Genomic DNA, 13,992 nt, shown 5'->3' with positions numbered 1-13,992 from the left:
CTAATTGTCACGAGTAGGCTTCAATGAAGTTACTGTGAAAAGCCCCTAGTCGCCACATTCTGGCGCCTGTCCGGGGAGGCTGGTACGGGAATCGAACCGTGCTGCTGGCCTGCTTGGTCTGCTTTAAAAGCCAGCGATTTAGCCCAGTGAGGTAAACCAGCCGTACAGGGTGACCCACGACCCCATTTTTTCTTCCCCTAAAATTTGGGTTGGATTCTCCATTCCTGCGTCTGTGCTGACGCCAACGGCGGAGGCAGAGCGTTGCGGGCGGGTGCGCTAATGACATTCTAACGGGGTTGCGACTGTGCGCGGTGCGCGTCCCGACGAAGCCGATTTGGAGGTGGCGGAGCGTCGCGACCCAGCGTTAAACCGGCGCCTGCCGCGATTTCGGCGTCGGGAGCCCCCAAGTTTTGGCAGACAGTGGACAAGGCAACCAGCCGCACCCACACCGCCGGGTCACTCTGATACCGGGTGTGTAAGCCGCCCCCTGTTTCTGGAGCGATTTCTTTCTGGAGGCCCCTCCGTCGACACAGCTTCCCTTTCGTCGCTGTGTCCAGAGGGCAGCCACAAGCCTGGGTCCGACAGGACCTTACCTGAGTTTGGGTTTGTGTCCGAAGGTGAGCGGGAAGATTTCCTCCAGATGGTTCCCAGCAAAGTCGGCAATTCGCAGGGTGTCAGGTAACCAGCTGGGTGTTACAGTCAGCTGAATATAACAGCAGGATGATCACAATCTGCAATTACAGCTCTTGGTAGCACATCATTACATAACTCTTTGTAAGAGAGAGACTTTACTGTCTCCTCTTGTCCTTGTTGGCCCAGGATTCACTGTATTCCCCCTGTTTCAGTGTAATAGCTTCCATTCTCAGTGTTACCCCCCTTCAGCTTTGTTGCAAATACTGGGGCTGGATAACACCACCCTCCAACCTAAACATTCATTCATAATATTTTCTTTAAATTCATTCACTGGGTGTGTGCATGTATATGTGCATACATGCTTGTGCATATGTGTATATGTGCATGTGTGTTTGTGCGCATGTAGATGTATGTGGCATGTCTCTGTGCATGTGTGTGGATATGTGTATGTCTGTGTGTGTGTGTATTAGCATGTGTGTGTGTATTAGCATGTATGTGTGTGCGTGTTTGTACATGTATGTGTGTGTTCATGTGTGAATATTTATGTGCCTATGTGTATGTGCTTGTGTGAACATGTATGTGTGTAACTGTGTGTGTGAGCTTGTGTGTAGGTTTATGGGTGTGTATGTGTGTGCGTGTGTTTATACTTGTGCGAATGTGTATGTGTGTGTGCATGTGTGTGTGCCTGTGTGTGTGGTGTATGTGGTATGTGTGTGTTTTAGGTGTGCGTGCTTGTGTGTGTAGGGGGTAGGTGTGTGTATGTATGTGTTTATGTGTATGTGTGTATGAATGTGTGTGTGTGTGTGGTGTGTATATGTGGGTATGTGTGTGTGTGGTGTGTATGTGTGTGTGGTGTGTGTGTATGTATGTGGGTATGTGTGTGTGCATATGTATGTGGGTGTGTATGTGTGTGTGTGCGTCTGTATGTATGTGTGTGTGTGTATATGTGGGAGTGGGTGTGTGTGCGTGTGTGTATGTATATGTGGGTGTGTATATATGCGGTGTGTGTGTGGTGTGTGTATGTGTGTGTATGTGGCTGTGTGTGTGGGTGTTTGTATATGTGGGTGTGTGTGTATGTGGTGTGTGTGTGTGTGTGGCGTGTGCCAAGCAATACGTCAGGATAGTTCTGAGTCACCCACAATGCTGTGGGTCTGGGGTTCCAGGCAGGTCAGACAGGGGAAAGGTAGCAGATTTCCTTCCCCAGGAGACATCAGTGATGCAGAGGGGATTTTACTGACAATCAGGTAACCACCTGGGTTTCACAGTCAGTTTGTCTCCATGACTGAGACCAGCTTGATATTCCAGCTTTATTTTATTAATTGATTTTAGTTAATAAATTCCCCAACTCCTGTGATGGTTTCTGAATTGATACCTCCAGCTCATTGATCCAGGCCCGTGGATTACTAACCATTATGCTACCTTGCCTCTCAGGTGTGTGGAGTGGTGAGTGAGCTACGACGTTCATCTTGGACAAGCTGTTAACTCATTCATAGCCAGGTGGTGAAATAAGAAACCAGACCCCAATCCTGTGCTTGTTATTGGGTTTATTTACAGTTTGCAACTTTACATCTGTCTGACCCTCTCCTTCGCCCCCACCCCCACCTGTGCCCCAGCAGTCTCCACTCATTCTCTCCTGAACAATCCAAGTAAAATAAACAAATTGACTAATAATTAACTATTTGACAGCCCCTTAAAGAGATACTTAACAAAAGAACTTTGAAGGAAACGTAACAAATTCAATCACAATGATATTTCCGAGGCCCATGATGCGCTCCAGCCCCACAGGGCCCACTGGTCATAGTAGGCCTCAAATGTGCCAGGGGGCAGTGCATGCTCTCTCCCCAGGGACAGCCGGTCATGAACCTAGCCACAGAAGACAGTCAGACAGTCGGGCTGATTAATGGCCCCTCCCCACTTCAACTGGTTGCTGCACGGACCTGTTAATGGTCACCTTGGAGAAGCCCAGGAGGAGTCCGCCACAATGCCTGTCACTCTGCACACAGGGTGGCCAAAGATCAGGATAGTGGCACTGAAGTGCCGCCATAAATCAACTGCAGTCCCTTTAAATAATAAGAGGCAGCGCCCATTCACGCGCTATAGGCAGGTGGAGCGGGTACTCTTCGAGACAACAGGAAAGATAGGAGGTTCTAGAAACATCCTTTTATTGCTTGGGGCTGCTGTGTGCAACACATCCAGGCCCGATGGTGAAGGGGAGGACTTCCCGTGTATGGAGACAGCCTCCCGCCAGGAAACACCGCCAACTCCGGACAGCAGGACGGGAACAGCATCGGCCTGTCCGGCCTGGTTGACGAGGATGAGGAAGTGAAGGGCGTGCAGCAGCAGCCCGTACAGGAAGCCCACTCCCAGGAGGGATGGAATGGCACGGAGGGAACCTCCGTGAGGGGGCCCAAATTGTCAGGCTGCGTTTCCAAGGGTGGTGTGAGGGCCAATGTGGAATTCTTTCCCAAAAGGGAGGGGGGGGGGGAAACGGGTGCCAATTCAGTCGGGGGTGCCCCGCAGATTGGGCGTTCGAATCCCACTTCAGACACTGAGGCTTCCGTGTAGTATCGAGGGAGTCTGGGTTAGACAGTAAATAAAGACGCTCTCATAGCACAATTTCAAATACGGTCTATATTTATCCCTCAATCAACATTGCTAGACCAAAGACGATCTGTTTGTTGTCACCCTGTTGATTGTAGGGTCTTGCCGTGCACCGAAACGCTGTATTACTACAGTAGCTGCACGTCTTTAGCTGTGAAACGCTTTGGAACTTACGGGCACTACGTAAATGCGGGTCATTTTTCTCTATAAGGTGCGAGGGCTCAATCACAGCTTCCCTCAATCATGTACATTTTACTCCAATGGTAGGGTGGATATAGAGGTTGGAAGAGAGCTAATGTTGAGGCCTCATGGCCCTGTCATCCCCTTAGCGCCCTGTCCAGTTTACCTTAACCGAACCGGTAGGTCGTACGTCAGAACTCTCACCTTGTTATTTGCCAAGTACAGATACTCCAGTTTGTGCAGAAGCTTGAAGGCCTTATCCGGTAGCCCTGGAAAAACAATAAGAAATGGGAGCATCATGAGCCATGAAACCCTTTGAGGCCGATCCGCCCACCATTCAGTTCCTGAAATATCTCCGCTCCTATCCCACCCTCTCCCCCGATCCCCACATGCCCAAAAATGTATCGATCTGAGTCTTCAATGTCTTCGACAATGGAACATCGGCAGGCCAAACCCTAGCAATCGAGAATTACTTCTATAAAGAAATTCCAATTCAGGGGCAATTTAGCGTGGCCTACACATCTTTGGGTTGTGGTGGGGGGGGGGGGTGGGGGGGGGGGGGTGGGGGGGGGGGGGGGGGGGAGACCTAAGTAGACGCGGGGAGAATGTGCAAACTCCACACGAACAGTGTCCCGGGGCCGGGATCGAACGCAGCAGTGCTAATTACTGCGCCAGGGTGCCACCCTGCAATAGAGAATTACAGCCCTCTGAGGTTGTTTTTGCTCTTTTCACGAGACGGGGCGTGGCAGGCTAGGCCAGTGTTTATTACCCATCGCTAATTGCCCTTGAGAAGGTGGTGGTGAGTCGCTTTCATGAACCGCCCTGTTCCATGTAGTGTAGGTGTGCCCATGATAGAAGTTCCAGGATTTTGACCCAGTGACAGTGAAGGAATGGCCGATATATTTCCAAGTCGGGGTGGTGAGTGACTTGGAGGGGAACCTCCAGGTGGTGGGGTTCCCATGTGTCTGCTGCCCTTGGCCTTCTGGGTGGTTGTGGGTATGGCTATGAGCTGTCTATGAGCATTAGTGAGTTGCTGCAGTGCATCTTGTCGATGGTGCACACAGTAGCCCACTGTGCATCGGTGGGGGAGGGAGTGAATGTTGAAGGCGCCAATCAAGCGGGGCTGCCTTTTCCTGGATGGATTTGAGCCTCTTGAGGGCTGTTCGAGCTGCACTCATCCAGGCAAGTGTAAAGCATCCCATCACATCGCATCCTGACCATTTGCACCGTGTCAATAATGGACAGGTTGTGGGCAGTCAGGAAGGTGGATGAAGATATTTCTCCTCACCTCAGTCCGAAATGACTGTCCCCTTATCATGGGACAACGGAGATCTTTAGTTCTACGCTCTCCAGCCAAAATCCTCTCAGCATCAACAATGCCAAACCATCTGACGTCTCAATGCAATCCCCTCCCCATTCTTCTAAATTCAAGAGGGAATGGGCAAAGATATCTGTCCATCCCTGTTGGGTTTTCCAGTCCCGGCAATGTCGAAGCCCCGCCGTGGGTTTTCCAGCAGTGGGAGGTGCATAAAACATTGACAGCGGCAGGACCAGAGGATCTCACTGCCAGCCAATGGCAGACCACCTCTGCCTCTGTGAACGCGCAGCAAGAGGGCGCGGATAATCGGGCGCTATATGTTTATTCCATTTCTTCTCTCAGAAGACAACCATCTCACCTCATTCGTCAGTCTAATGAGCCCTCGTGCCGCCACCTCCAAGTCAAATATGTCTTTCCTTTGGCAAGGAGGCAAAGTCAGTAAACAACACTCCAGATGTGCTATCGCCAAGGCCATCCATATTTCCAACAATAATTGTAATTGAACACAGAGTCTCACCTCATCACTGGTCTACATTCTGAACAACAGGGATAGAATCTCGCTGACAACTATCGGGCAGGCAGTAAGTGTCACAGAGCGTGGCCCTCTGTCCCTTCGGCCTACCTCTGGATGGGAGCCTGTTGTTGTGCAGGCTAAGTGTCCTCAATTTGGTGAGCCTGGACAAATCCTCGCTCGGAATATCTTCCAGCTGGTTGTTCTGCAAGAAAAAAACGATTGGAAATATTGTGGAACTGCCCCCCTTTCTGTACGTTTTTATGCCCCTTTCCCAGTTTTTCTCTCAGTGTTCTGGGATATCAGTGAAGCGGGGCTCAGGCCTGCTGGAATTTACAGTGCAGAAGGAGGCCATTTGGCCCATCGAGTCTGCACCGGCCCTTGGAAAGACCACCCTACCCAACCCCACACCTCCCCCCTTTCCCAATAACCCCACCCAACCTTTTTTTTGGACACTAAGGGCGGGATTCTGCACCTTCAGGAAAGTTTTAGAAACTCAGTGCAGTAACTGGACATTGCCACCCACTTTCTCTTATCTCTGACTCCACCCTATTGGGACAGTGTAGAGGGAGCTTTACTCTGTATCTAACCCCGTGCTGTACCTGTCCTGGGAGTGTTTGATGGAGACAGTGTAGAGGGAGCTTTATTCTGTATCTAACCCCGTGCTGTACCTGTCCTGGGAGTGTTTGATGGAGACAGTGTAGAGGGAGCTTTATTCTGTATCTAACCCCGTGCTGTACCTGTCCTGGGAGTGTTTGATGGGGACAGTGTAGAGGGAGCTTTATTCTGTATCTAACCCCGTGCTGTACCTGTCCTGGGATTAATGGGGACAGTGTAGAGGGAGCTTTACTCTGTATCTAACCCCGTGCTGTACCTGTCCTGGGAGTGTTTGATGGGGACAGTGTAGAGGGAGCTTTACTCTGTATCTAACCCCGTGCTGTACCTGTCCTGGGAGTGTTTGATGGGGACAGTGTAGAGGGAGCTTTATTCTGTATCTAAACCCGTGCTGTACCTGTCCTGGGATTAATGGGGACAGTGTAGAGGGAGCTTTACTCTGTATCTAACCCCGTGCTGTACCTGTCCTGGGAGTGTTTGATGGGGACAGTGTAGAGGGAGCTTTACTCTGTATCTAACCCCGTGCTGTACCTGTCCTGGGAGTGTTTGATGGAGACAGTGTAGAGGGAGCTTTATTCTGTATCTAACCCCGTGCTGTACCTGTCCTGGGAGTGTTTGATGGGGACAGTGTAGAGGGAGCTTTATTCTGTATCTAACCCCGTGCTGTACCTGTCCTGGGATTAATGGGGACAGTGTAGAGGGAGCTTTACTCTGTATCTAACCCCGTGCTGTACCTGTCCTGGGAGTGTTTGATGGGGACAGTGTAGAGGGAGCTTTACTCTGTATCTAACCCCGTGCTGTACCTGTCCTGGGAGTGTTTGATGGGGACAGTGTAGAGGGAGCTTTATTCTGTATCTAACCCCGTGCTGTACCTGTCCTGGGATTAATGGGGACAGTGTAGAGGGAGCTTTACTCTGTATCTAACCCCGTGCTGTACCTGTCCTGGGAGTGTTTGATGGGGACAGTGTTGAGGGAGCTTTACTCTGTATCGAACCCCGTGCTGTACCTGTCCTGGGAGTGTTTGATGGGGACAGTGTAGAGGGAGCTTTACTCTGTATCTAACCCTGTGCTGTACCTGTCCTGGGAGTATTTGATGGGGACAGTGTAGAGGGAGCTTTATTCTGTATCTAACCCCGTGCTGTACCTGTCCTGGGAGTGTTTGATGGGGACAGTGTAGAGGGAGCTTTACTCTGTATCTAACCCCGTGCTGTACCTGTCCTGGGAGTGTTTGATGGGGACAGTGTAGAGGGAGCTTTATTCTGTATCTAACCCCGTGCTGTACCTGTCCTGGGATTAATGGGGACAGTGTAGAGGGAGCTTTACTCTGTATCTAACCCCGTGCTGTACCTGTCCTGGGTGTGTTTGATGGGGACAGTGTTGAGGGAGCTTTACTCTGTATCGAATCCCGTGCTGTACCTGTCCTGGGAGTGTTTGATGGGGACAGTGTAGAGGGAGCTTTATTCTGTATCTAACCCCGTGCTGTACCTGTCCTGGGAGTGTTTGATGGGGACAGTGTAGAGGGAGCTTTACTCTGTATCTAACCCTGTGCTGTACCTGTCCTGGGAGTATTTGATGGGGACAGTGTAGAAGGAGCTTTATTCTGTATCTAACCCCGTGCTTTACCTGTCCTGGGAGTGTTTGATGGGGACAGTGTAGAGGGAGCTTTACTCTGTATCTAACCCCGTGCTGTACCTGTCCTGGGAGTGTTTGATGGGGACAGTGTAGAGGGAGCTTTATTCTGTATCTAACCCCGTGCTGTACCTGTCGTGGGATTAATGGGGACAGTGTAGAGGGAGCTTTACTCTGTATCTAACCCCGTGCTGTACCTGTCCTGGGAGTGTTTGATGGGGACAGTGTTGAGGGAGCTTTACTCTGTATCGAATCCCGTGCTGTACCTGTCCTGGGAGTGTTTGATGGGGACAGTGTAGAGGGAGCTTTACTCTGTATCTAACCCCGTGCTGTACCTGTCCTGGGAGTGTTTGATGGGGACAGTGTAGAGGGAGCTTTATTCTGTATCTAACCCCGTGCTGTACCTGTCCTGGGATTAATGGGGACAGTGTAGAGGGAGCTTTACTCTGTATTTAACCCCGTGCTGTACCTGTCCTGGGAGTGTTTGATGGGGACAGTGTTGAGGGAGCTTTACTCTGTATCGAACCCCGTGCTGTACATGTCCTGGGAGTGTTTGATGGGGACAGTGTAGAGGGAGCTTTACTCTGTATCTAACCCTGTGCTGTACCTGTCCTGGGACTATTTGATGGGGACAGTGTTGAGGGAGCTTTACTCTGTCTCGAACCCCGTGCTGTACCTGTCCTGGGAGTGTTTGATGGGGACAGTGTAGAGGGAGCTTTACTCTGTATCTAACCCTGTGCTGTACCTGTCCTGGGAGTATTTGATGGGGACAGTGTAGAGGGAGCTTTATTCTGTATCTAACCCCGTGCTGTACCTGTCCTGGGAGTGTTTGATGGGGACAGTGTAGAGGGAGCTTTACTCTGTATCTAACCCCGTGCTGTACCTGTCCTGGGAGTGTTTGATGGGGACAGTGTAGAGGGAGCTTTACTCTGTATCTAACCCCGTGCTGTACCTGTCCTGGGAGTGTTTGATGGGGACAGTGTAGAGGGAGCTTTATTCTGTATCTAACCCCGTGCTGTACCTGTCCTGGGATTAATGGGGACAGTGTAGAGGGAGCTTTACTCTGTATCTAACCCCGTGCTGTACCTGTCCTGGGAGTATTTGATGGGGACAGTGTTGAGGGAGCTTTACTCTGTATCGAATCCCGTGCTGTACCTGTCCTGGGAGTGTTTGATGGGGACAGTGTAGAGGGAGCTTTATTCTGTATCTAACCCCGTGCTGTACCTGTCCTGGGAGTGTTTGATGGGGACAGTGTAGAGGGAGCTTTACTCTGTATCTAACCCTGTGCTGTACCTGTCCTGGGAGTATTTGATGGGGACAGTGTAGAGGGAGCTTTATTCTGTATCTAACCCCGTGCTTTACCTGTCCTGGGAGTGTTTGATGGGGACAGTGTAGAGGGAGCTTTACTCTGTATCTAACCCCGTGCTGTACCTGTCCTGGGAGTGTTTGATGGGGACAGTGTAGAGGGAGCTTTATTCTGTATCTAACCCCGTGCTGTACCTGTCCTGGGATTAATGGGGACAGTGTAGAGGGAGCTTTACTCTGTATCTAATCCCGTGCTGTACCTGTCCTGGGAGTGTTTGATGGGGACAGTGTAGAGGGAGCTTTACTCTGTATCTAACCCTGTGCTGTACCTGTCCTGGGAGTATTTGATGGGGACAGTGTAGAGGGAGCTTTATTCTGTATCTAACCCCGTGCTGTACCTGTCCTGGGAGTGTTTGATGGGGACAGTGTAGAGGGAGCTTTACTCTGTATCTAACCCCGTGCTGTACCTGTCCTGGGAGTGTTTGATGGGGACAGTGTAGAGGGAGCTTTATTCTGCATCTAACCCCGTGCTGTACCTGTCCTGGGATTAATGGGGACAGTGTAGAGGGAGCTTTACTCTGTATCGAATCCCGTGCTGTACCTGTCCTGGGAGTGTTTGATGGGGACAGTGTAGAGGGAGCTTTACTCTGTATCTAACCCCGTGCTGGACCTATCCTGGGAGTGTTTGATGAGTACAGTGTAGAGGGAGCTTTACTCTGTATCTAACCCCGTGCTGTACCTGTCCTGGGAGTGTTTGATGGGGACAGTGTTGAGGGAGCTTTATTCTGTATCTAACCCCGTGCTGTACCTGTCCTGGGATTAATGGGGACAGTGTAGAGGGAGCTTTACTCTGTATCTAACCCCGTGCTGTACCTGCCCTGGGAGTGTTTGTTGGGCTAAAGGTACTCTTCTTACGAAGCACAACAATTGTAAGTATAAACACTATGGGCTTCCTGATGTCGGCCTTCAGAGATCTGGAATTGTGACCTGGGGAATAATCATTATTCCAAAAACCTTTGTGCTGATCCCTGGTATTGGAAGATGGGTGAAAGGCAGGAGGTTGCTGCTGGCTGTAACCTCTCACTATTGTTTTGGGAGTTTTCTAAGCATCACTATTCTGGTTCTAGTCACTGACCCCCCCCCCCCCCCCCATGGCTGTGTCCCCTTTGCTTGTAGACACACAGTCGAGCGTTAAGTGCACCTGATTCTACCGTTACCCTGTGTTCAACATCACCCGTGCACTGGGATCTTCCTCGCCTCATCGACCGACTGAAAATAATTTCTTCCCTGTCCTCCCCTACAGCGGGGCGGTGAGGGACGACATTGAAGTGAGAGCGCCAGACACCATTGCTGGGGAAGTGCTACAGCAAGGGCTCTCTGGAGCTGAATCCGACCCAGGGTTCCTGCTCCTGACCTGGTTAGCGACTCTCTGGCGGGGTTTGCGGCTTGAAGCTGAGGTGAGTTCAGTACCTCGAGGGCCAGGTGCTGGGTGTTTCCCGACACGTTACTCGGGAACGAGCTGAGGTCCACACCGCTGCAGTCCACCGTCGCCTCCGAGCTGCAGACGCATTGGAACGGACAGCCGGTCAGCCTGGCTCCTGGGGGTCTGGAGGGCTCGTCCTCATTGTCGCTAAAGGCGGGGGGGACGGAGATAGTGCTCATCAGGCAGACCAGTAGCAGAGGGCCCCATTGTACCATCTAGAGGAGGGAGAAGACAGATACACTGGTGACTGCTGGAGCCTATTGCAGGAGGGTGAGATACCTTCGTGCCTCACTGCCCATTGTGTGGTAGGATCGTGGAATACCTACAGTCCAGGAGACCATTCGGCCCATTGACTCTACACCCACCCTATGAAAGAGCATCCTATCTCAGCCCCCCTGACCCCAAAACCCCACCTAACCATTGGACACTAAGGGACAATTTAGAATGGCCAATCCACCTAACCTGTACATCCCCGGACACTAAGGGACAATTTAGAATGGCCAATCCGCCTAATCTGTACATCCCCGAACACTAAGGGACAATTTAGCATGGCCAATCCACCTAACCTGTACATCCCCGGACACTAAGGGACAATTTAGAATGGCCAATCCACCTAACCTGTACATCCCCGGACACTAAGGGACAATGTACCGTGGCCAATCCACCTAACGTGTACACCCCTAGTCACTAAGGGACAATTTAGCATGGCCAATCCACCTAACCCAGGGGTGGGCAAACTACGGCCCACGGGCCGCATGCGGCCCGCCAAAGGTCTTTATGCGGCCCACCAAGATCAAGTCATTAAAAAAAAAAAAATTTTGGTTAATGGGGGGGGGGGGGGGGGGGCTGTTGGGTTACTGGTATAGGGTGGATACGTTGACTTGAGTAGGGTGATCATTGCTCGGCACAACATGTGTTTCATGTGAAGTTTCTACTTTAAAATATTAATTAATAAAAATTAATTGCTTTTTTTTTCTTTAAAAACCTTTTATTTTGGCTATTTTAAATATTAATTATTTTACTTAATATACTATGCGGCCCTTTAAAATTGTGAATTTCTGAATGTGGCCCTTGCACGGAAAAGTTTGCCCACCCCTGACCTAACCTGTACACCCCTAGTCACTAAGGGACAATTTAGCATGGCCAATCCACCTAACCTGTACATCCCTAGTCACTAAGGGACAATGTACCGTGGCTAATCCATCTAACCTGTGTAATGACATATAGAGAGACATGTAACTAAAGGGTTAATCAGAACACCTAGCTGTGGCATGACCACTAGAGGGCATTACAAGACCCACTATATAATAAGAGCTCCCAGAGGCTCTCCTCTCTTTCCAGCATGAGTTACCAGAAACAGCAGTGTAGCAGAGATCTCAGCCCAGACACCATGCGTAGCCTAGATACAGTTTGTACAGTTAGTTATCGTTATTTTATTGCTAGCGTTAGTTCAGTAGTGTCAAACTCATTTATTTGCTTTATCGTTACTTAATAAATCCTTTCAGTTTACCTCGAAGACTCGAGTGTTCTTCAACATCACCTACAGTTAGTAACGACATGTATTACTCAAACCCAGTAATATAACAACCTGAACATCCCTGGACACTAAGAGACAATTTAGCACGGCCAATCCGCCTAACCTGCAAACTTTGGACTGTGGGAGGAAACCGGAGCACCCGGAGGAAACCCACGCAGACATGGGGAGAAAGTGCAGACTCCACACAGTCACCCCAGGTTGGAATCGAACCCGGGTCGCTGGCGCTGTAAGGGAGAAGTGCTAACCACTGTGCTACCATGTCAACATGAAGAGAACCAATCCCATTCCTTTTTCCAAACGCTCGTCCTGCCCCCCGCCCCCCCCCCCCTCCCTCCTCTCTCCTGCAACAGAAGCTTTAATTCAATTTGAGCTGTTAGTGTAACAATGCACTTCACAGGAAACTTGTCAATGAAGTTTGACCTGAATCAGGTTTCCAGGAGTGTTTGAAAGGATTAGAGAGAGTTGGAGAGGTTTAGGGAAGGAAATCCAGAATCTAGAGGCCCGGGCAGCTTGAAGGTAGGTTGTCAATGGTGGAGGGTGGGATAACACCTCACGAGGATCACTCATTGAGCTCCCTGTGGGGCTGGTGGAAGTCGGGTTCCCATGGCAACGGCTGGAGCCTTTTAAATACCGTCCCAGACCCGGACTAGGAGTTCCTGTTAGCCCCGGGCTGGGGCGCCCGTGTTGTACGCCGAGGGTGTGGCTTCACTTTAGCGTTTAAGTAAATTTGGTTCAACCTTAATCTTCGTGTCTCCTGGGTTACTGCAGAGGGCTTCAAACGATGTAAGCGACCAGGACTGGAGGAGTGCAGCCAGCTCGGAGCGCCGTGCCGTTGTTGGTAATAATCACACTTTATAAACTTGGGGAGGTCAGAAGTCTTTGGACGCGATTTGGCGGCCTTGTTGCGCCCAACTTGACGTCGGGACCGAATCTCGCGAGAGGCCTCTCCCAATCTCTCCTCGTGAGCTTTAACGGAGTCTCGCGATCAGGATCTCGCCGTCATTGGCCGTTATACAGATCTGCAGATTCGAAAGGGCCCTTAGGCTCATTCGCATCATTCTCCTGGGGCCTAGCGGCCGCGCCTGGGAGACTGCGCCAGAGCGTCGTTTAGCTCTGGGTTCCATAAACGTGTACCAGTCGTAACTAACCTTGGGGAAGGGGGGGTCTCCTAGGCCATTGTAGACCCCCAGGTGATCGAGGACAGGGCTGGGTGGCTCCCGAGCACTCCCTCTGACACCTTGGCAGTGCTACCTGAGCACCCTGGCAGAACATCCTCCCAGCATCCACCCTGTCAAGCTCTCTGAGAATCCGCTATGTCTCAATAAGGTCGCCTCTCTCATTCTAAACTCCAATGAGCACAGGCCCGACCTACTCAACCTCTCCTCATAAGAAAATCCCTCCATAGCCGGGATCAACCGACTGAACCTTCTCTGATGCCAGTATATATTTCCTTAGCTCGGGGGACCAAAACTGTTCAGAGTATTCCAGGTGTGGCCTACCTACTGCCTTGTACAGTTTCAGCCCACATTCCAATTGCTGGAACATTCCGCAGGTTCAAGCAGCCACATTCAAGAGAAGGAAACACGGGGTTAATTTTTCTGGTCCTTCGTCAAGATCAGAGAGTTCAGTTGTCTCTGTTTAAGAACATTCTGGATGTTGTTCGGCAACAGACATTTGCCTTTCAAAGCTCATAATTGTTTGCCATATTTGGGAAGACGGTACCGAAGCAGCGTTCCATCTCTGGGTAATGAATACACATTCCTTTCTGTGTTGTGTTGTGTAGAATAAAGAGGAGATTAGGATTGGGAGAGATTCCAGGACAGAGACAGTGTCTCCTGGTCATAGAGAGCATTAGCAGCTCATCATTCATCCAGAGTTTGGTGTTCCGTATGGGTATTGTAGATCAGGAGGATATCATTGTCTTGGAGCGAGGATGGGGAAGTGAAATATGTCTCCCAAAAGGGTTTAATAATGTGGACAGACTGCGTCGAATAGCCTTTAATTCTCTCGAGTACCTCGAGATGAAGGCGTGATCTAATTGAGGCGTTTAAGATGATCAAAGGTAAAATAGACTGCAGCATTCCCTCAGTACTGACCCTCTGACAGTGCAGCACTCCCTCAGTACTGACCCTCTGACAGTGCAGCACTCCCTCAGTACTCACCCTCTGACAGTGCAGCAC

The 13,992-nt window shown here is 50.5% G+C and overlaps 1 protein-coding gene across 3 annotated transcripts in view; it reads right to left on the bottom strand.

Annotated features, from left to right (window-relative positions):
• Positions 1 to 13,992, bottom strand: part of LOC119957256 (podocan-like protein 1) — a 171,303-nt gene that overhangs the window by 14,918 nt on the left and 142,393 nt on the right. For 2 of the 3 annotated variants that reach the window (XM_038785105.1, XM_038785104.1), the window contains 4 exons: positions 10,263 to 10,490; positions 5,355 to 5,448; positions 3,619 to 3,683; positions 594 to 703 (listed from right to left, as the gene is read on the bottom strand). In XM_038785105.1, the coding sequence (XP_038641033.1) occupies positions 594 to 703; positions 3,619 to 3,683; positions 5,355 to 5,448; positions 10,263 to 10,490 (497 nt within the window). The remainder of the gene's footprint in view (positions 1 to 593; positions 704 to 3,618; positions 3,684 to 5,354; positions 5,449 to 10,262; positions 10,491 to 13,992) is intronic. The other variant, XM_038785106.1, reaches the window with a different exon arrangement.

Source organism: Scyliorhinus canicula, chromosome 25 (genome assembly GCF_902713615.1).
Source record: "Scyliorhinus canicula chromosome 25, sScyCan1.1, whole genome shotgun sequence".
In the NCBI taxonomy this organism is placed as follows: Eukaryota; Metazoa; Chordata; class Chondrichthyes; order Carcharhiniformes; family Scyliorhinidae; genus Scyliorhinus; species Scyliorhinus canicula.
This window is presented reverse-complemented; position numbering and strand designations above follow the sequence as displayed.